Source organism: Rhincodon typus, chromosome 1 (genome assembly GCF_021869965.1).
Source record: "Rhincodon typus isolate 14 chromosome 1, sRhiTyp1.1, whole genome shotgun sequence".
Classification (NCBI taxonomy): domain Eukaryota; kingdom Metazoa; phylum Chordata; class Chondrichthyes; order Orectolobiformes; family Rhincodontidae; genus Rhincodon; species Rhincodon typus.
Window position 1 is genome coordinate 144,293,707 of NC_063332.1, and position 23,249 is coordinate 144,316,955.

General features: G+C 40.2%; 1 protein-coding gene across 7 annotated transcripts in view; it reads left to right on the top strand.

The window, feature by feature from the left end:
• The first annotated feature begins 2,903 nt into the window (after positions 1 to 2,903).
• Positions 2,904 to 23,249, top strand: part of adad1 (adenosine deaminase domain containing 1 (testis-specific)) — a 95,408-nt gene continuing 75,062 nt past the window's right edge. For 4 of the 7 annotated variants that reach the window (XM_048594981.1, XM_048594989.1, XM_048595009.1 and 1 more), the window contains exons 1-4: positions 2,904 to 3,051; positions 11,661 to 11,836; positions 19,341 to 19,529; positions 19,620 to 19,772. In XM_048594981.1, coding sequence (XP_048450938.1) covers positions 2,972 to 3,051; positions 11,661 to 11,836; positions 19,341 to 19,529; positions 19,620 to 19,772 — 598 coding nt within the window. In that variant the 5' untranslated portion in view covers positions 2,904 to 2,971. Of the gene's footprint in view, positions 3,156 to 5,488; positions 5,654 to 11,660; positions 11,837 to 19,340; positions 19,530 to 19,619; positions 19,773 to 23,249 lie in introns of all 7 variants that reach the window. The other 3 variants (XM_048595004.1, XM_048595002.1, XM_048594995.1) reach the window with 3 other exon arrangements.

Genomic DNA, 23,249 nt, shown 5'->3' on the forward strand with positions numbered 1-23,249 from the left:
AAGAGACATGGAGACTAAGAGGAATGGGAAAAGAGGGATGCTGGGTAATATGGATCAGAAGATGGGAGGTTAGTGAGAAAAGGATTGGAAAAATGGGCAGATTGGAAGAAAGAGAATGAGTTTCTTAGTAAGGTTTGTGTAAAACTGAGTTCAGGACCATGACCCCTATGAAAAGTACCTCAACAGTAATCCAACTGCCCGATAGTCAAGGATGGAGCAACTGAACACCTCAAAAATTTTCAATTAATGAGGGATGGCCAACATGGATTCAAGACAGGTAGCTCATGACTAACAAACTCAAATTCTTTGAAAAGGTGACTAAGGTAACGGACAGGGGTATGTCTAAATAAAAAAATGAAAGAACTGCGGATGCTGTAAATCAGGAGCAAAAACAAAGTTGCTGGAAAAACTCAACAGGTCTGGCAACATCTGTGAAGGAAAAAGAACAGAGTTAACGTTTCGGGTCCTGTGACCCTTCCTCAGAACAGTTCTGCCAGATGCTGCCAGACCTGCTGAGCTTTTCCAGAAACTTTGTTTTTGTTGTTGAGGGGTATGTCTATGTTGGTTATATGGACTTCCGGAAGCATTTGATAAAGTTCCACATAAGAGATTGTCAACTAAGGTAAAAGCCCACGGAATAAGAGGCAAATTACTGACATGGATAGGAAATTAGTTGAGTGGCAGGTGACAGAAAGTAGGGATAATGAGCAGGTACTCAAATTGGCAGGATGTGACTAGTGGTGTCCTGCAAGGATCTGTGTTAGGGCCTCAATTGTTCAAATTATTTATTAATGATTTGGATAATAGCATAGAAAGTCATTTATCCAAATTCACTGATGACACAAAGTTAGGCAGCATTGTAGTCATGTAGATGATAGCATAAAATTATAAAGGGATATAGATAGCCTAGGTGAATGAGTAAAACTATGGCATATTCAATACAAGCAAGTGTAGGTTATCCATTTTGCACAGAAAAAGGATAGATAAGGATGCTTTCTAGATGGTATGATGTTAAATACAGTGGATGTTCAAGGAAACTTGGGGCACAGGTGCAGGAAATAATCAAGAAAGCTAATTGAATGCTGGCTATTATATCTAGAGAACTGAAGTACAAGGATGCTGTTTAGATCCCACTTGGAGTACATAAGCAGATCACACCTTAGGATGGATATGTTAGCTCTGAAGGGAGTACAACATAGATTTACAAGAATGATACCTGCACTTCGCAGGTTACGAGGAGATATTATACAAACTGCCCCTGTTTTCTATCGAGTTTAGAAGGTTAAGGGGTGATCGAATCGAAGTCTTCAAGATAATAAGAGGAAAAGACAGGGTAGATAGACTATTTCCTCTGGTTGGTGATTTTAGAATTAGGGCACGTAGTCTGAAAATTAGGGCCTAGACCATTCAGGGGAGATGTTAGGAAGCACTTCTACACACAAAGGTGGTCAGATGTTTGGAATTCGCTTCCTCAAATGGCAGTGGATGCTACAGCACTTGTTAATTTTCAATCTAAAATAAGTTAAATTTTTGTTAAGCAAAAGCATTAAGGGATATGGGCCAAAAAAAATATGGAATTAGGCCACAGATCAACCATGGTCTCACTGAATGGTAGATATTGCAGACCAGACCAAACCCCCCTCAAAATATTCAGAAGACAGTCTAGGCCGTAAGCTTTTCTTATTTTAAAAGGTAAATGTAGGTGTTGCATCCCATGTGCAATTTGATTCATCATTAAATCCATCACTACTGGATTTAAAGCAAAACACACTTTATTCAGCCACTGTAGTTAAAATACATAAAAAGAAGAAATTGGAACAACTAACTCTACTGGAAAGCAACAGAATAATAGATACAGTAATTATTACTAAATAACGGTTCAAACATAGTAACATCCTCTAATCATAACCTCGGCATAAGGCAAATTCAAACACAGATTGCCCGCTATTTAAGTTGCATGTGAGACCAAGAACCCCAAGGTTCTAGCTGTAACAGAGGGGTAAAAATAACTTCCACTTCTTCAAGACTCCAACAGCAATTGCTGAAATCTAAACTAAAAATCCTGGTTCAGTGGGAGTTTGACCACAACCAAGATTCAATTGTTCTAACTTTAAAATAAAAACCCAAGACCTAACAAGCTGTTTACTGTAATGGTTCTAATAGACTACTCACTACCTCCACCTTAAAACCCATTTTTTTTTTAAAAATGCCAGGACAAAACAATGTCTTAAAGCCACAATATTGTCACAGTGGAATCAGCTTGAGGAGCTGAATGTTCCTTGTTCTTTGGGCAATTTCGTCACTCGGTTCAGGGCTATTTTGACATGTAATTCAAAACAGACCTGCTCGGATTAGGTATAAAATATATCAAAGGGCAAAGAATGAGATATGCCTATTAAATGTGGCATCCATTGGGGAGCTTGACCAAACCTTAGGTCATGCAACGGAATTGGTTTCAGAATTAAGAGTGTACTACAGGTATGCTATTATTAGTAAGATCACAATATTACATACATTATTTACTGATAGTGAGTTACATCACCTGTTGGTTAGAAGGGAAATATAATTGATACCTGCATTACTAATATCAGTTAGTAAACTCCAATTCTTTACTGAAAACTTACGTTAGACTAACTGGTCTCTGATTCCCCACCATCTCTCTCTATCCTTTCATCAATCGACAATTCCACACCTCCAATCCGTTGGGACCTTTCCAGCATCTGTAGTTATCGCTTCTCAAACCGTCATATTTATTCCCTAAAAATTTGTTAGATTATAATCCCTTGAATTGTTCCATTTTTGTTAAATTCTTCAATCTAAATAGAATATGGATTACACTCGCATGTAACTTCTGTCTTCTGAAGTTAGATTAAAAATGTTCTTGCCATTCCGACATAGTCGCAGTCCGCCACGAGCTCCACTTCAGCTATCACGTGTTTATGGAAGCGGCTACTGCTGGAGCTGGGTGTGGATGGCACATGCGCATCGATTTCTCGAGCTTTTCGGGATAACGGTCTTTTGTAACGGCGGGAGCGCGAGAGTAACGGCTAAGTGAGTGACTAACAACAGCTTTCTAGAAATGTTAATCGTAATACAGCTGGCTGTGTGAGTGTGATATGTGCGTTCTGAGCACGGCAGCTTCGGTCGCATTTCAGGTACACTGCACCTTTAGAGCAAAACCTTATTGTCGTTGAAACTTTAGAGTCCTTTGTGGAGATACCGTTATGCTATGGAACAGTAATTATGACTTTGTACCACGTTCTGAATCTGCATTTTACACCGTGAGGCTGGCAAGTTGTGTCGTAGGGTCGGAATCTAGGGGATGTATTGGTCAGAAATAAAATCGTTAAAGTGGTCATCTAATGTCACGTTTAGAAACAGCTATGACGGATATCGCAAACCAAATTTTCGTTGTTTAAGGAGATATGATTTTCGTGAATAAAACATTTTTGGCATTAAATTTTGTAGTTTTTTTGGGGAAATTTGTTTGCACTTAAATATTTTTGGATTCTTAAAAATTATGATGTATATAAAACTGGGATTATTTTTTCTAAAATGCACAACGCAAATGACTAAAATGTGCACTGAACAATTAAAAATAAGTACTGGTCCTGACTGCTGTCTTTCTGTTCCTGAAGGTTTATTTTCACTGTCTTGCACTTTGACTTTTGTAAAACGTTTTTATTCTGGTACCTTTTTTAGCTTTTTGAAATTCTGCACTCTTAAAAGAGTCCTTTGAAAAATTACCAATCCTTTACGACCTAGTTTCAGTTAACTAATAGTCATAATAGTTCTTTATTCATGTTTTAGTGGAAGGTGGAATGTACAAAATTCATGATTGAATTGAATGTTCATCTTTGTAAATTGAAGCTATTTACCCTATGCTGCACAGCAATTTTGCACCGAAAGGGTCACCATTTTGTGAAAATTGATTATTCTATCCAGAAAGCTATGAAACTCCCAGCCTAACTAACCAATGCCCCTTTAAATTCTAGTGTTTTCATTGTAGTACACTTTTTAAAAATTTGTTGATTACCCTTTGAGAACAAATTGAAATCAGTCCTGGAAGTTAACTTTTTTGTTGATTTGCCTTCAAATAACATTTTGCATTTACTTTTCCTGCTTAAATCGGTTCATTGAGGTTTTATTTGTTAGTTTTTGCCTTTTAGTTTTATGACTTACAGCTCATTAAGTCAAGAATTTTAGTTTTGTTTAGTTTAATCAAGTTATTTTATTTTACATTTGATGTTAAATAGTAATTATTTGGAGGAAAAAGGTAATTTTCAGTTATCTGATTTTATTTATCTGAAAGAATCGACACCTCTTTGCTACCCTGTTATTAAAACATTGGAACAAAATTTAGCCAGGCATAAATTCAGCAAATAATCGTAAGTAGAAATGAGATTCAATGCTTGAGAAAATATGGGTGCAAATTAAAACACTTGGTATATAAATAAATATAAAGGTGCATATACTTGTGCAGCAGTAATTTCTTTAGACAGCACTTGAAGAGCCAACTTTTACATGAATAATATTGTCAATGGATTGCACGTATGCTTAATTTGTGCCACACGGAATAAAGGAAAGAGCAAAACAAAATCTTGAATGAAATATTTTGAAAGTAAATTATTTTAAAAACTTTGAAAAAAAATTTCCGTCATCTGTCATTCACACCCAGGATGTGGCCATAAGGCTTGCTGTCCTTGAAAAACACTACTGAAAATTGATTTTAATTATCTTTGCAAAGATTTGATGGAAACTGATATAATTAACTCCCTTAGCATCATTTGTGTAAAAATGGAAACAACATTAAGTACACTGTACAGACCATTAGTGATAGCATGAAATTGTGAACAACATTTTAAGATGTTGTGACATTGCAAATGAGATATAAATAATGCAGTATAAATTGTCACATGCTCTGTGACAAATTAGCATCAGGTTCTTAAATTCAATCAGTACATCACAAACACTGCAATATCAAAAATCATTTTCAACACTTCAGGTTAAAATCCTTCAAAATCACAGATCTTCAGTGAGGTCACTTGCTTGATTTTTTTTTCCAAGTGGAGGGCATTTATTTTTCAGCATTTTTTGTTTCTGATACCTTTCCCTAGTCTCAATTATCTTCCTGGAATCATAAACTCTCTTGCTATTGCTTCGTTATGTCATCTTCATGAACGCTATGATTTTTAGGTGATTCTTTTAGTTGGAGCCAATACCAAGTCTTGGGTCAGTTGAACTCAACTTTTACAAGGGTATAAATGATTTAGAAGTGGTTCCTATTTTTCAAGTCCATTCTATCATCTACATTAGTAAGCAAGAATCATTTGTACTACTCAGCACGTGGAGAAAATAATCATAAGCCAGTTGGGTGATTTAAAGCATAACTGTGAAAATAAGTTAAGATGTAGTGACTATATTTGCCTTTGCTGAGTATGTTCTGTTTTATAATATCAACTTATTTTGAGTTTATTCTAATGTGCAGATGTATTTTTGAAAGTGAACGCTGGAAAGTTGAGACAAAAAAAGTTGGGAATTTAATTTTAATTAGTGAGCAGAAAAACTAACAGCTGTGTAATGGACCAGACTAAACCCACTCAAAATATGTTAAGAAGATAGCCTAGACGCCAACATTTTCTTACTTTTTAAGGTAAGTGTAAGGCATTATGTTCCAGATACAATTCGATTGTTCAAAAGTTTGAATCAAAACACACTTCATTCTTACTCTATAGGCAAAATACAAACAAAAGAATGAAGAATTGGAATAATTAACTCTATTGGAAAACTTCACAGAATAACAGATTATTGTAACAGTTGCTATTTAGAAGTTAAATAGAGTAACATCCCATAAACACATCCTTGGCGAAGGCAAATTCAGTGAATAGGTTGTCCCATAAGCATTTCTAACAGCAGGAAGAAAACTCAAGCTTCTAGCTGTAACAGAGGAATAATAGCTTCCACATTCAACTTCAAGACCCCCAGCAACTGCTGATAGTTAAATTGAAATCTGGATCTGTGGGAGCTTGACCATATCCCTTGTGTTGCTTCGATTGTTGCAGCTTCAAAGAAAAAATACTAAAGTCTCAAACTGTTTATTAGCTGGGAACAGACCGCTTGGTACCTGTCTTCATCAAAAATAGGATAAAGTATACCTCCTAAAGCCATTGTATCATCACAGCTATCACTAGAAATGTAAGAAATTGTTTCAAAATACATTTTTCAGTTTAAAATATAAGTGTACTGAGTCGTGTTGCCGAGGTGGGAATTATACTAGATCGCTGGTAGAAGAGCTCTGAACACAATCTTTTGGGCAGCATGGTGGCTCAGTGGTTAGCACTGCTGCCTCACAGTGCCAGGAACCCAGGTTCAATTCCACCCTTGGGTGACTGTGTCTGCGTGGGTTCCTTCCGGGTGCTCCGGTTTCCTCCCGCAGTCCAAAGATGTGCTTGCTAGGTGGATTGGCTGTGCTAAGTTGCCTGTAGTGTTCAGGGATGTGTAAATTAGGTGGGTTATATAGGGCGATGGGTCTGGGTGGGATGCTCTGAGGATTGGTGTGGACTTGTTGGGCTGTTGGGCCAAAGGGCCTGTTTCCACATTGTCGGGATTCTATGATCTATGATTCTTCTTGGATGCAGGATCTTGCCTGAGGACTGGAGGATTTTTGGTTTATTCACTCACAGGATGTGGGCATCACTGGCAAAGCCAACATTTGTTGCCCATTCCTAGTTGCCCTTGAGGTGTTGGCGTGAGTTGCCTTTCTTAATTACTGCAGTCCAGCAGGTGTAGGTGTGCATGCAATACTGTTTATGGAGGGAGTTCCAAGATTTTGACACAGCAACACCTGAAGGAATGGTGATTTATGTTTACAAATCAGTGTGGCGAGTTGCCTGGAGGGGAACCTGCAGGTAGTGGTGTTCCCATGCATCTGCTGCTATTGTCCTAGATGGTAATAGTTATTAGTTTGGAAATGTGCTAAGGAGCCTTGGTGAATTTCTTCATTCACCTTGTAGATGTTGTATACAGCTGCCACTGAACAGTGATATGTGGAGAGGTGAATGTTTGTGGATGTGTTCTAATCAGCAAGTTGCTTTTTTCTGGATGGTGTTGAGCTATCAGGCTTTGCTGTTTTTCTGCATGGACTGCTTTAGTATTTGCAGAGCCGCAAATGGTGCTGAACGTTGTGCATTCATCAACAACGTCCCTCTTCTGACCTTATGGAGGGAAGACCATTGTAGGAGCTAAAGATGCTTGGACCAAGGGCACTATCCTGTAGAATTCCTGTAGAAATGTCCTGAAGCTGAGATGACTGACCTCCAACCGCTACACTCTCTGCGATTGTTGTTGAGCCATGTGTTTTGTGCTGATGTGCTGGGCTCCTCCATTATTGAAGTTGTTTGAGGAGTCACCCCACCCCTGTAGTGTGTTCTTTAATTGTCCCCAAATGATTGTAATTCCATATGGTAGAACTTCAGAACTTGGATCTGATCTGTAAGTTGTAAAATTGTTTAGCTCTGTCCAAGACTTGCTGCTTTTCTTTGGTATGCCGATAGTCCTATTTGTCACTTCTTTGTTAGGTATATCCAGTGCTGCTCCTGGCATGCCATCCTGCAGTCTTTGTTGAGCCAGGATTGATTCTTTGGCTCTGTGGTTAATGGTAGAGAGGGGGATTATGCCAGGCCATGAAGTTGCAGATTGAGTTGACCTGCAGTGCCTCTTGAATTGGCTAGTCTTGAGTTGCTAGATCTGATCAGAGTCAATCCCATTTAGTACAGTGATAGTGCCACACAACATGGAGTGTTTTCTCAATGCGAAGATGGGACTTTGTCTCAGCAAGGATTGTGCATTGATCACTCCTATCAATACTGTAACGAGCAGAGGCATCTTTGGAAGACAGATTGATGCACTGATGTCAAATATGATTTTCTCTCCTAGAATCATACAGCATGAAAATAGACCCTTCAGTCCAACTCATCTATGCTGACCAAGTTTCCCAAACTAATCTAGTCTCGCATGCCTGCATTTGGCCCAGATCCCCTTAAAACTTTCCTACCCATGTATCTGTCCAAATGTCTCTTAAATGTTGTAACTGTACCTGCATCCACCACTTCCTCTGGCAGTTCATTCCACATATGAACCACTCTGTGTGACAAAATTGCCTAGCAGGTCCCTTTTAAATCTTTCTCCTCTTAATTTAAACATATACCCCTAGTTTTGAACTACCCCACCGTAGGAAAAGACCTTTGCCATTCCCCTTATCCATGCCCCTCATGATTTTACAAACCTGTACAAAGATCACCCCGCAAGCTCCTAGACTCCAGTCAAAAAGGTCCCAGCCTACCCAGCCTTTCCTTACTACTCGAACTCACTAGGCCTGGCAACAACTTGGTAAATCTTTTCTGAATGCTCTCCGATTTAACAATAATCTTCCTATATCAGGGTGACCAGAATTGTGTGCGGTACTCTAAAAGCGGCTTCACGAGCATCCTATACAACCTCAACATAATGTCCCACCTCCTATACTCAGTGGTCTAAGCAATGAGGGCAAGTGTACTAAATGCCACCTTAACAACCCTGTCTATTGTGATGCAACTTTCAAAGAACCCCTAGGTGTTTTCAACAAGACCACGCAGGGCCCTACCATTACCTATAAAAGCCCTGCCCCTGCTCACTTTACCAAAATGCAATACCTTGCATTTATTCAAATTAAAATCCATCTGCCGCACTTAAGCCCATTAACCCAATTGTTCAAGATCCCTCTGTAATCTTAGATAACCTTTTTCATTGTTGACTATACCATCAATTTTGGCGTCATTCCCAAACTTACTAGCCATGCCTCCTAAATTCTCATCCAAATCCCTCTTGTCCGGTTCCATTCCACCTGGTGCAATATGTGGTAATCAGACAGAGGTTCCCTTGCCCATGTTCAACCTGATACCATGGGAGAGGTCTGGAATCAATGTTGAGGACTTCTAAGGCAGTTCCCTTCCAACTGTATGCCTCTGTGCCATGACCTTTGCTGGGTTGGGTCTGCCTTGCTGACAGGAAAATGACGGTGTTGTCTGAGACATTGAATAGCCGTATGTAAACACATTATATGTTATGTATAGAATGCCCGCAGTGTGGAAACAGGCCATTCATCCAAACAAGTCCATAGCAAGGCTGTTGCTACATTGATGCCTGAGACAACTCTGTACAACTGCCATCTCAGAGGGCAGTTAAAAATCAACCACATTACAGTGGTTTGGATTTACATGTAGGCCAGACCAGGTAAGGATGAGCCAGGTGGAGTTTCATGACAGTCGACACCGGTTTCATGATTTTGGTCATAATCAGACTTTTGTTTGCAGATATTTGAATTCCATCATCTGCTGTGCTGAGAACTTGATCCACATCTCTCAGGATTACAAATTGCCACCCCAGATTGCAGATGTTACATTCTCTTCACAGACCAGAGAAGAATAACTACAGGTTAATTAATGTAACATTAGTGGTTGAGGGGGGGGAAGTTGTCTATTGTCGAGGTCAAAGTTAAGTGGCATGGATGGCATAGCAAGTAAAAGATAGCCAAGATGTACCTGTGTGATGGTAAATGGTGACTAAACTAATTGAATTTTCTGAAGTAACAGACTTACAACATTAGTAGAGTATGGTATTTGATTATCTCAAAAAAATACTTCTTTTTGAAATGAAAATGTGGTATTGAAGTAACAGAATTAGAATTAGGTTTAGTATCACATACAGACATGAGTGCAGTGAAAAGTTGTCACCGCACCATCTTAGGTAAGAAGATACCTTGATACAGAATCTTAGAAATAAAGAAAATAAAAACCTCAACAGTATGGTCCTTCAAGCAGACTGCACTGAGTCTCGCCTCCACGATGCATCAAGTCCCCACTGTGAGCATACCACAGCCCTGTTCCAGGCACCAAGCTATGTTGCAGCAGACAGCCCACCGAGTTCCTGAGTCCAGGCTGTTTGCCTACTGAAGCCAGGAGTCCTCGATCCAACCACTGCTGCTGCTGACAACCCTCCAACACCATTCTGGCTGCCCTATGACATCAGAGAATGGAAGAAGAGAAAAGGAGGGACGGCGAAAAAACAGAAAAGGAGAGAGAAAGAGAAGGATGCAGTCAGCCTGGAGCATATACAGGCTTAGGAGCCCCAACACACCCTACCTTGCTGGCGCTGTCATCTTTACGTGACCTGTCAATGAAATTGGCTACTGGTCGATTTTTAAAAATTGTTGTCACATGTACCAAGATACAGTAAAAAGTGTTGTTTTACATGCTACAGATAGATCCTACAGAACAAAGTCCATCAGGGTAGAATAAAATGCAAAAGTATGGAAGTGAACATTTTTTTCCATCTGAAAAATGCAAGAATCAGTATTAGGACCATTGATTTTCCCGGAATATTTAAATGATGTAGGCTTGGTTATATGAAGTACAAGTTCAAAAATTGTTGATTATGCAGAACAGGACAATGCACTTGTTTAAAGGGTAAAGTGATGTGCTTTGACTGATGCGATACGTGAAGGTAGTATAATCTAAATAAACTTGTTTTTTGCCATTGTGGGGTGTGCCAGATCAGAAGGAATAGTGGATACGTATTCTCAAATCCTTGAAGGTGGCAGGGCAGATTGATAAATTGCTTAAGTGCATGGAATACTTGGGCATGTAAATACAAATAAAGTATCGTATACAAAAATAAGGAAGACATGGAAAATGTTTACACATCAACTGGTTAGGCCTCAACTGCCCAAACTCTACTGAAGTGTGGCTGCCAGAATTTATCAAGACCCTGTAGTGGAGTCAAAGGAGGTTTATCAGGATTACAGCAGGGAAGAAGCTGTTCAGTAATGAGGAGAATTAGACAAACTGGAGCAGAGCGGCTTAAAGGGGTTTCTAATAGCATTATTCAAAATTGAGGGCTTCTGTAAAGAAACTATTTCCTCTGACAAATGATAAGGTTAACAGAGCGCACTGATTTTAAAATTATTGCCAAAAGAATTTGTGGGGAAAGGGAAAATTTTTCATGATTTGGAGCACAGTAGCTGAAGGTGTGGTGGAGCTAGGTGCCATCATAACTTTCAAAAAACATTTGAAACGTGCTTAACTAATTTACAAGGTTATTGGAAAAATCTGGGATGTGGGATTAAATTGGACTGTACTTTCAAAGAGCAAGCACAGGAACAAAAGCTAAATTTCTTCCTCAGAGCTGTAATAGTCTATGTTTTGATAATTGTAAAGAATGCAAGTTCCAGCATGGAATGGAAGAAGAGCAATTTTTAAATTTTCCATTTAATCTGCTATGAAAATTGCCTCATTTCTCAATGTGTAATCTACTCTTAAAAAGCATTGCATTTGAACATAAGAGTTGAGCTCATGTTTGGAATAACAACATTCCCAATTTACGGGATAAACTTGCTGAGACATCGGAGAAGCTTCTTTTTAAATTCTCAATCGTCATTGTTGTCAATATGTTCCCTTGGGCTAATACACCCAGCGTGCTTAAATGTTTCCAACACAGACGATAATGTAGGCATGCCTAAATGAAGAAAGGTTGTGTACTTCGGTTTCCTTTTCGGTAAGTTATGTGCAAGCACTATTCACATCTCTTTGTATTTATGCTATTCATGTTGTTTTCTTTTATTTCAGAATGTCTGGTGACAGTGCCTGGCGTAAGGGTTCAGGGGAACCTAGTTTTGCTCAAATATTGAAAAAGAATATTCCTCCAAAACCATCACAACAAACACTAAACGTAACTTTTACACCACAGGGCGGAACTGCAGAAGATTTGGACTCTGGTGTATCCAGAGTAATTCAAATTTCAGGTGTGATAAAAGAATTAGTTTTCATTTTCTTGTGTTTTGGACAGTTTTCCTTCAGTTTAAATAGAAATCATTAGCCTTTTTGTGCACGAGCATACCACCCGAAAAGTTTCTTGCTCCGATGTTCAGGAAATTTTGAAGGGTGTTTTTTAAAGTAATTAAAGTGAAGGTTCTAGGGTAGTCTGTCGGAAAGAATAGAAGAACTGTAACGTTTCAAGTTTGGAAAAGACATTCTTTATTTCCAGTAGGCCAGACAGCATCAGAGGAGCAAGAAAGCTGATTTTTCGGGTCAGGACCCTTCTTCAGAAATGGGGGAGTGGGGAGGGAGCTCTGAAATAAATAGAGAGAAGGAGTGGGGTTGGGGAAAGTAGATGGGATGGCGATAGGTGAGTGCAAGTAGGCAGTGGTCATTCCCCACCACTGCCTACCTGCACTCACCTATCACCATCCCACTACCTTGCCCAGCCCCTCTCTTTTTTTTTTCCTTTGTTCACGGGACAAGGGCATCACTGACCAGGCAGCATTTATTGCCCATCCCTAATTGCCCAGAGGGCAGTTAAGAATCAACCACATTGCTGAGAGTCTGGAGTCACATGTAGGCCAGACCAGGTAAGGATGGCGGTTTCCTTCCCTAAAGGACTTTAGTGAACCAGATGGGTTTTTCCTGACAATCAACAATGGATTCACAGTCATCATTAGATTGTTAATTCTAGGTGTTTATTGAATTCAAATTCCACCATCTGCCTTGGCGGGATTCGAACCCGGGTCCCCAGAACATTATCTGCGTCTCTGGATTAACAGTCCAGCGATAATACCTCTAGGCCATCGCCTCCTTGACCTGTCCGTCTTCTCTCCCACCTATCCGCTCCTCCCACCTCACTGACCAATCCCCACCACTGCCTACCTGCACTCACCTATCACCATCTCACCTACCTTTCCCAGCCCCACCCACCTCTCTATTTATTTTGAGGCTCCCTTCCCCCTCCCCCATTTCTGAAGAAGGGTCCTGACCCGAAACGTCAGCTTTGCTGCTCCTGTGCTGCCTGGCCTGCTGTTTTCCTCCAGCTCCTCACTGTATTATCTTTGACTCCAGCACGGGCAGTTCTTACTATCTCTTTATTTCCAGTATATTGGTTTTAATTTTTATTTATTTTTGACTAAACAAGGCATGGGAAAATCATAATCTACAATTCACCTGAACCCAAATTCTTATCCTGTATCACTCCGATATTTCATTTCAGCATTTGTTTTCTTAAAAATCATTCTTCATTATATCTGTAACCAGCAAGATCACGTTTATTTCCCATTCCTTGTTGCCTTTAAAGGTTGTTCATTGAATTAATACAATCACTGTGGCAATGGGATGCTTATTGTTATTGGTTCAGGAGTTCATGGATTTTGACCCAGTGATAGAATGACAGTTAAATGTTCAAGTCATGGTGATTGGAAGGAGATCTTTCCATGTGTTTGTTGCTATTGCCCACCTATTGTGTGGAGGTTTGCAAGGTGTTGTCAGTGGGTACTTGGTGATTTGTTGCAAAGTATCCTATAGAATTTTGCATCTATGTGCTGACAATCCAGCAAACTGCCTGTCCCGCATGGTTCAACTCTCTCGAATGTTGTAGCTGCAGTTCCCCAAACAATTGGAAACTACTCCGTTCTGTTCCTGATTTGTGCACTGCTCATGCTGGAAAAGGCTTTCTGGAATTGGAAAGAATGCCACTTACCTGTTCTTGGACCTCCTGTACAATTCATGACATTTATGTGGCTGGTCCACTTGGGGTTCTGGTCAGTGACTATTAGTTTACTTGGCCAATATCAGTTATATTCAAGAATGACAATTTGGAAAAGTCCATAGGAAATATATAATCTGTTTCAAGAGAAAGGGTAAAAATGATGATTAGGAAATATTGTCATGCAAGAAAGTTGAAATCTGTTACTATAAATTATATTATTCTATGGACATTATCATCATTAAATCATAGAAATGTGCAGTATAGAAGGTGGCCAGCAGACCCATCGTGTCCTCTTTAGCCAGTAAATTGTCATTTGCCCTTATTCCACTTTCCATGTTTTGGTCTGTAGCTTTGAACGTTTTTTTTGTATATTTTACTACTTAAATGTTGATATTTTCTGCTTCTACCACTCCTGTGCAGTAAATCCCCTAGAAGTATCTTACCTCTTGCCTCAAATCTATGACCAAAGAGAATAGAGTCATCCTATATATTTTATCCCAAACTCTCATAAATTCATGCGCTTCAGTTATGTCTTTAACCTTCTCTGTACCAAAGGAAACCAGCCTCACCTGACTAGTATGTCCCATAACTAAAATTCTCCAGTGCAGGCAACATCTTCATAACTCTGTGCCTTTCTCTTGTGCAACCACATCTTTCCTGAAATGTGGTGAGCAGACTTTTATGTAGCACTCTAGCTGGGAGCTAAATGTTTTAAATAGTTCCAGCATAACCTCCTACGTCTTTTATGCCTCAGCTAATAAAGGCAAGTGTCCCATGTACCTACATAACTACCTTTTATCTTCAGATTAATGAATGTACCAGTTAAGTGTTATAAAGACCTTGTTAACGTTATTGTGTATCCCTGTGCTTTGTTAGACTTTCCATTTTGATTGTTAATGCTTCTTGAAATTAATTGCTATTTGCCACTGTTGTAACTACTAGTTCACTGATATCTTCCTGGAGTCTACAACTTTAGCCACACAGTCAATTTTTAGATATTATCTGTGCACCTCTTTATTATACCCCTTACATTAAAACCCAAATCCTTTTAAAGTCAAAAAAATTTGAAGAACTTTAAGAAATTTAAGTATTGAACCCTGCAGAATTCCACTGGAAACAGCTTTCAGGTCACAAAAACACCCATCAGTTGTTACCCTTTAGTCCTTGACTCTGAACTAATTTCTGAATCTAATTTGCTACTTTTGGTTTTAATCTGTTATGGACCAGTTCAGACCCCATCAAAATATATTAACAAGATAGCCTAGACCCCAACTTTTTCAAGTTTATAAAGGCAAGTGTAAGGTGTTGCGTTCCGGATATAAAACAACTGGTCAAACTACGAGGTTTGAATGCAATTCTAGCAGCAGGAAGAGACCCCAAGCTTTTAGCTGTAACAGAGAGAGCAATAACAGTTTCCGTATTCAGCTTTGAGACCCCAGCACCTACTGAAAGGTAAAACTGAAGTTCTGGTTCTGTGGGAGCTTGACTTCCCCCATTCGAGCTGCTTCTATTGTTCCAACTTTTTAATAAAACATTGCCAAGGCGCCTCAAGCTGTTTACTTTAATGGCTGGGAGCAGACCACTCTATACCTCTTTCTCAACCTCTATCCGTTCCTGATTATAGTTTAGATGTGAACCAGTTTTTGCTATGTATTTTAAAAATGAGTTTTGTTTTAGAATATTTAAAATTTTTGAGGTCAGTAAAGGAAACCTGGTGAAAGTCTCTTATTTTAGATAGCAGTACTAAAAGACAAACATTGCGTATTTCGATATTTGAATCAGAAACATTTATACTAATAATTTTATTGTCACCGATGACCACTGCGCTTGCTCACCTGATAACGGGCAGGATAGATAAAAGGGAAGCAGTGAATGTAATATATTTGGATTTTTCAGAAGGCGTTCAATAGGCACCACACATTAGGCCACTTGACAAAGTAAGAGCCCATGGTGTTGGAAGTAGCATATTAGCATAGGTAACTGATGGAAAACAGTTGTGATTTTCACGATGGCAATCTGTAACTCGAGCGCTACCGGGATCAGTGCTGGGGCCAATACAATATAAATGACTCTAATTAGGAAAGTGATTGTGCTATAGCCACGTTTGCAGATCTCACAAAAATGTGAGAAGGCAAGTGGTCAGGATAACATAAATGGTTGCGGAGAGATATAGACACATTATATGATTGGGAAAAGACTTGGCAGACAAAACTTTTTCAAAATGATATTCTACAGTTATACACTTTGGCAGGAAGAGTTTAGGAGCTGAGTATTATTTAAATGGAGAAAGACTGCAGACGGCTGCCAGACAGGGGATTTGGAAGTCCTTGTCCATTAATCTCAAAAGCTGGCATCGAACTTCAGTGGCTAATAGAGTAGGCAAATAGAATGTTGGCCACTTTTTCAAAGGGAATACTGTGAACAGTTTTGTGCCCATTATCCAATAAAAGATATCCTAACTTTGGGGGCAGCCCAGATAAAGTTAGCTAGGTTTGTGAGGACTGTTATGAGGAGAGTTGAGTAGATTTAGGCCTGTACTCATTGAAATATAAAGGAATGAGAAGGGACCTAATAGAAGCATGCAAGATTCTTGGGGGACATCACAGGATAGACATGGAAAGATTATTTCCCCTTTTTTTGGGAGAGTCTAGCACTGTAGAGCATAACCTCAGAATAAGGTTGCACATTTAAGACAAGGTGAGGAGGCGTTCTTCTCTGAGGTTAGTGAATCTATGGAGTTATTTACTTCAGAAGACTGTCAAGGCTCATTCATAAAATACATTTAAACCTCGGATAACATTTGATTTACTTACTGATTAAAAATGTATACGGTGGAAAGGCAGGAAAGTGGAGTTGAGGATTATCAGATCAGCCATGACCACACTGAGTGGCAGAGCAAACTCTGGGATAAGTGGCATACAGTCTTACGTGCTGCTTAATAGCACTGTTGATGACACCTCCCATCACTTTACTGGTGATCGAGGATAGACTAATGGGATGGACAGGTTGGATTTGTTCTGCTTTTTCTGTAAAGAATGCGTGGGCAGGTTTTCCCATTGTCAAATAGATGCCAGTGTTGTTGTTGTATTGGAATGAGGGATGCAGCATGTCTGGAGTTTTTCTTCAGTACTACAGCTTTTGCAGTATCCAGTGCTTCCAGCCATTTCTCGATATCACATGGCATTGATTGAATTGACTGGAGACTGGCACCTGTGCTCCTGCAAACATCTGAAGGAAGCTGAGATAGAACATCCATTTGGCACTTTTGCTGAAGATTTTTGCGAACGCTTCAGCTTTGACTTTTGCATTAAGGTGCTGGGCTTTGCCATCATTGTGGATGGAGATGTTAGCGGAGCCTATTTCTCCAGTGAGTTGTTTAATCGTCCACCACCATTCATGTCTGGATGTGAAGAACTGCAGAGCTTGGATCTTTTCTGTTGGTTTTGGAATTGCTTAGCCCTGTCTGTCACTTGCTGCTTATGCTGCTTGGCAAATAAGTAGCCCTGTTTCATAACTTCACAAAATTGACACATCATAACTGGTGCTACTCCTGGCATGACCTCTTGCACTTTTTGTTGAATCAAGGTTAACCCCTGGTTTGATGGTAATGGTAGAGTAGGGGCTATGTTGAGCAATGAGGTTGCAAATTGTCTTCAAGTATGATTCTTCATGATGGCCCACAGCACCTCCATCGATGCTCAGTGTTAAGTTGCTCAACCTGTTCAAAATCTGTCTCATTTTACATGATATAATGCATGGTATTTGCAAATTGAATGCAGAGCTTTGTTTCCTCAAGGACTGTGTGGTGGTCACTGTTACTAATGCCATCATAGACAGATGCATCTGCAGCATGCAGATTGGTAGGGATGAGGCCAAGTATGTTTTGTTGTCTTTTGATCCCTTGCCAATTGCTGTAGCAGTGTCCTATAGAGCTCAACCATCTCGATCAGTAGTGTTGCTACCAGGCCATTTTTGGTAATGGACATTGAAATCCACCATGGGGAGTACATTTTCCACTGTTGCCACCCTCTGTGCTTCGTTCAGGATGGAAGAGTGCTGATTTATTAGTTGTGGGAGAGGGGAATTACGTGAAGTTTCTTTAGCCACGTTTGACATGATTCCATGAGATTTAAGTGGGTCTGGGCTCAATGTTGAGGGCAACTCCCTCCCAACTGCATATTACTGTTCTGCAATCTCTTCTGAATCTGATCGTTGCCATTGGACATGACATACCCAAGGATGATGATGATTGTGGTGGTGGTTTCAGGGACATTGTAAGATATGTTTCTGAAAGTGTGACTGTCAGACTACTGTCTATCTAGTTGCAATCCATCTCTCCCAATTTTGGCAAAAGCTTCCTTATGTTAGTAAGGTAAGACTTTGCAGAGTCAACAGGGCTGTATTTGCTGTCAGTGGTACTGTTGTCAATTCCAAATGATCTGTTAGGTATTATTCCTTTCATTGAGACTTTTTAGCACTTGTTACAACTGAGTGGCTTACTAGGACATTTCGGACAGCAGTTAAGTGAGCCAGTAGACCAGACCAGGTAAAGACAGCAGATTTCCTTCCCTAAATGATAGTGAATGAGAGATTTTTTTTCTGGCAATCAAAAATGGTTTCATGGCTATCATTCCGGATCGTGATTCAGACCATTCCCGGTTTTTATTGAAAACAAATACCACCGTCTGAACTCGCCATCAGTTCAAACCTGGGTTCTCAAAATATCATTGAGTCACTGCATTAATAATGATAATACCATAAGCCATGCCTCCCCATTACTCAAAGCCTTTGAATCATGCCTTCTATTTCTTCAAGCATGCCATGCTTCACTTGTTATTGTCCTGCATGGCAAGCCCTCTACTGCAGTGGGATGAGTTCTTTATAATTAATTGGAGTCAATAATGGCAGGCTGGAATAGCCATCTGCAGGATTTCCCTTCACAGACCTCATTAGGGTGGAGATTGGAAAATAGTAGGATGCCTATCTCCCACCAATTTAAATAACCCTCTTACTTAGCTCTCCATGAGAAGGCATAAGATCCCACCACTTGCCTGACATCTGTTGAAACCCTGAAGGGTACCTTTGTTACCTTAGGACTTGACTATTACCAGTGGTCTCCTACCTTTGCACCCTGCATAACTTGTGTTCATCCAGAACTGCTGCCTGTATCCTCAACAAAAAAATAAAGAACTACAGATGCTGGAAATCTGAAACAAACACAAATTGTTGGAGAAACTGAGGTCTGGTAGCATCTGTGGAGAGAGAGTCAGCTTTTCAGGTCCAGTGACCCTTCTTTAATGGCTTTGTTTCTCTTGATCTCTATAACCTTTTCCTGCCCTACAAATGCTCTGTGATTTTTTTTTTTTTGTTGGCTCTATTCTGGCATGTTGAGCATTCCCAATCTTATCTGATGCACCATTGGCAACAACTTCACATGCTGAGGCCCCAACCTACGGAATTCGTTCCATACTGTCCTTACTAGTGTCTCCCTTTAAGACACTCCTTAAAAGTAAACTTTTTGGGCATCTACGCTCTTGTCTCGTGATGTGGCTTGGTGTGAAAAATATTTTTGTAGATAATGTTCTTGTTGAAGCACCTTAGGATTTTTTTTTTTTGCTACATTATAGTTGAGTGATACATAAGTGCAAATTTGCATTCATTTACCATATTCTAGTGCACCATCTTTAATTGTCTCATCAAATATATTGTTTTCACCAAGGCTGTTTTTTATAACCAATTGAATAGAATTTTACACACATGTTCTTTTTCAGGTCAATTCCCAAAGTCACAATTTGTTGAATATACGAAACCACTCACAAACACTGCACTACCACCAAAGAAAGTATCCAGGGAATTTATTGATAAATATAGACGTGGTGAGATCAACCCAGTTTCAGCTTTGCATCAGTATGCACAAATGTTGCGAATGCAACTAATTTTAAAAGAGACAGTAGCCACAGGTGAGTGGAATTTGTTTTTCCATAGCAAATGCCCTATTATCAATTATTTAGTATTCATTTTGCTGAGAATGTTAAAATTTTGTTTTTTAGGTAATGTTTTTGGACAATATTTTGCATTCTGTGCTGTAGTTGATGGGGTTGAATATAAAACCGGAATGGGTCAAAACAAGAAGGAAGCAAAAGCTAATGCTGCACAATTAGCTCTTGATGAACTTTTGGACACAGAACTAAGCAAAACTTCAAGTAAGTGTTTTTGCCAAAACCAGATAAGATAGTACTGAGAGATTTTTTTTACACAGCACTGAACTCTGGTGAGATCTGACTAACTTGCCTGGTTAGTTAATCATGAAATGTTAGATTGAAACAGTGTCTAATTCCTGTGCAACGTGTAATGAGACTTTGAACCCCGGACTCTTAAATTCCCCAATCCTCAGATTTCTCTTGTCCAGCTCCCGTTCCATTGGACTGCTACCTCTGACTTGTTTCCCAACCCAGTGTCACATACAAACCTACTGAGAAGCAATTTGAAGATCCCAAAACATTTCAGTGCATTTTGAATAAATACCTAACCGAACACAGCAGCTAATGTCTGAAGGGGATGTGGCTTCTATGCAGATAGTCTTTACTATTACATCCGATACCTGGTGCTGATTGAGTTTAGAAGGATCTTCCATTAGAATATCCGGCCTGAAACAAATGAGGTTAATAAGTTGGTCATGTTTTGTGCTGACTGGAATATTTGGGACTTTAAAATCTTACTGATATCTGTGATTTCAACTCAAACTTAACAATCCAAAATATCTACTGTGTCATCTTCATTTGTAGAATCTGTACAGATGTTATTCCAAGGCTGTAATCTAAAGTGATAATGGAGGCTATTACTGAAGAATATCTGAATCTCTCTCTCCTGGCTATAAAGTCATACTGAAATGTCTTTTATTTTGAATCCTATCCCAATCCCTCTGTTGAGTAAAATGGCAGAGTGTAGTGCACTGGGAGGCAAGGATGAGATTGCAGAGCCCCAGATGTTAATTTCAAAATACTTTCTGGCCACAAAAAAAGGTTTTCACAGGACTGAAGAAGAGCTTATGTGGTACCATTATTCAAGAAAGGTGGTAGGGCTAAACCAGGAAACTAACAGGCCATTGAATTTAATATCTGTGCTAGGAAAAGATTTTGAAAATGTTCCGAGGGACAGAATTCATCTGTAGAATCCAGGATTAATCAAGGATTGCCAATATGACTTTGCAAGTGGGAAATCAGACAAATTTGTATTTTTCAAGGAGGTAACTAAGTGTGTACTTGACTGATGTAGCCTACATGGATTTCAGTAAGACTTATGACAAGGTGTTAACCAAGACTGGTTAAGAAACTGAGGCCATGGGATCCAGGACAGTTTGGCAAATTGGAAGTAGAATTTGTTTAGTGGCAGGAAGCAGAGGGTGATAATCAGCAGGTGCTTTCATTCTGGAAGCTTGTATCCAATGGCATACCACAGCATTCAGTGCTGTGTGTCTTTACTGTTAGTTGTATACATTAATGACCCAGACATCTAGAGGTGTGATCAAAAAAATTGGTGTGGTAATAACAAGGAGGAAAACCCTTTTCAGGCATTAAGAAGGGTAATACCAAAACGTTGACTGTTCCTTTCCTCCAGATGCTGCCTGACCTGCTGTATTCTTCCAGCCTCCTGTTTGTCTACCTTGGCTTCCAGCATCTGCAGTTTTTTTTTTGTCTCAGGGAGTACATGTTGAATGGTAGGACCCTAGGAAGTACAGAGGATCAGAGGGACCTTGGTGTGCATTCCCATAGGTCCTTGGAGGCAGCAGGACAGTTAAATAAGTGTTTAAGAAGGCATATGGGATATTTGCCTTTATTAGTCAAGGCATTGAGTACAAGAGCAAGGAGGTCATGATGGATCTGCGTGTATTGTTTGTTAGGCAATAGCTGGAGTGCTGTGTGTAGTTCTAGTTACTGCACTATGGGAAAGTTTTCTTTCTATTCATTTGTGGGATGTGGACGTCGCTGGCTGGCCAGCATTTCTTACCCATCCGTAGTTGCCCTTGAAAAGGTGGTGGTGAGCTGCCTTCTTGAACCGCTACAGCCCTCCTGCTGTGGGTTGACCCACAATGCTATTAAGGAGGGAATTCCAGGATTTTGACCCAGCAATAGTGAAGGAACTGTGATATATTTCCAACTGGATGGTAAGTGACTTGAAGGGGAACTTGGCAGTGGTGGTGTTGCCATATATGTTTGATGCCCTTGTCCTTCTAGATGGAAGCGGTCGTGGGTTTGGAAGGTGCTGTCAGAGGATCTTTGGTGAATTTCTGCAGTGCATCTTGTAGATAGTACACACTGCTGCTACTGAGCGCTGGTGGGGGAGGAGTGAATGCTTGTGGATGTAGTGCCAGTCAAGCAGGCTGCTTTTTCCTGGACGGTGTCAAGCTTCTTGAGTGTTGTTGGGGCTGCACTCATCCAGGCAAGTGGGGAGTATTCCATCACACACCTGACTTGCGCCTTGCAGATGGCGGAAATGCTTTGAGGAGTCAGGAGGTGAGTTAATCGCCACAGTATTCATAGCTTCTGGTAGCCACTGTTATGTGGTGAGTCCAGTTGAGTTTCTGGTCAGTAGTAACCCCCAGGATGTTGATAGTGAGTGGTTCAGTGATGGTAAAGCCATTGAATGTCAAGGGACAGTGATTAGATTCTCTTATTGATGATGGTCATAGCCTGGCGTTTATGTGGCTCGAATGTCACTTGCCACTTGTCAGCCCAAGCCTGGATATTGTCCAGATCTTGTGCATGTGAACACGGACTGCTTCACTATCTGAGGAGTCACGAATGGTGCTGAACATTGTGCAATCATCGGCGAACATCCCCATTTCTGACCTTATGATGGAGGGAAGGTCATTGATGAAGCAGTTGAAGATGGTTGGGCCTAGGACACTACCCTGAGGAACTCCTGCACAGATGTCCTGGAGCTGAGATGATTGACCTCCCACAACCATGACCAACTTCCTATGTGTCAGGTATGAATCCAACCACCAGAGCATTTGCCCCCGATACTCATTGATTCCAGTTATGCTAGGGCTCCTTGATGCCACACTCGGTTGAATGCAGCCTTGATATCAAAGGCTGTCACTCTCACCTCACCTCGCCTCTGGAATTCAGCTCTTTTGTCCATATTTGAACCGAGGCTATAATGAGATCAGGAACTGAGTGGCCCTGGCGGAACCCAAACTAGGCATCATTGAGCAGGTGCTGCTTGATAGCACTGTTGATGACACCTTCCATCACTTTACTGATGATTGAGAGTAGACTGATGGGGCAGTAATTGGCTGGGTAGGAATTGCCCTGCTTTTTGTGTACAGGACATACTTGGGCAATTTTCCGCATTGGCGGATAGATACCAGTGTTGTATCTGTACTGGAAAAACTTGGCTAGCGATTAACCAGAGTATTACCTGGGCTGGAGCAATTTAGCTATGAAGAGATACCAGATAGGCTGGGACTGATTTCAGTAGAGCAGATACCTGATTGAGTTGTACATAGTTTTGAGGGGCATAAACAAGATAGAGATGGAGAAACCTAACCCTTTAACCAGAGGGGTCAATAACCAAGGAGCACAGCTTTAAGGTAAAGAGCAAGCAATTTAAAGAGGATTTGAAGAACCTTTTTCTCGTGGAGGGCTGTAGCTGTTTGGAACTTGCTACCTCAAAGG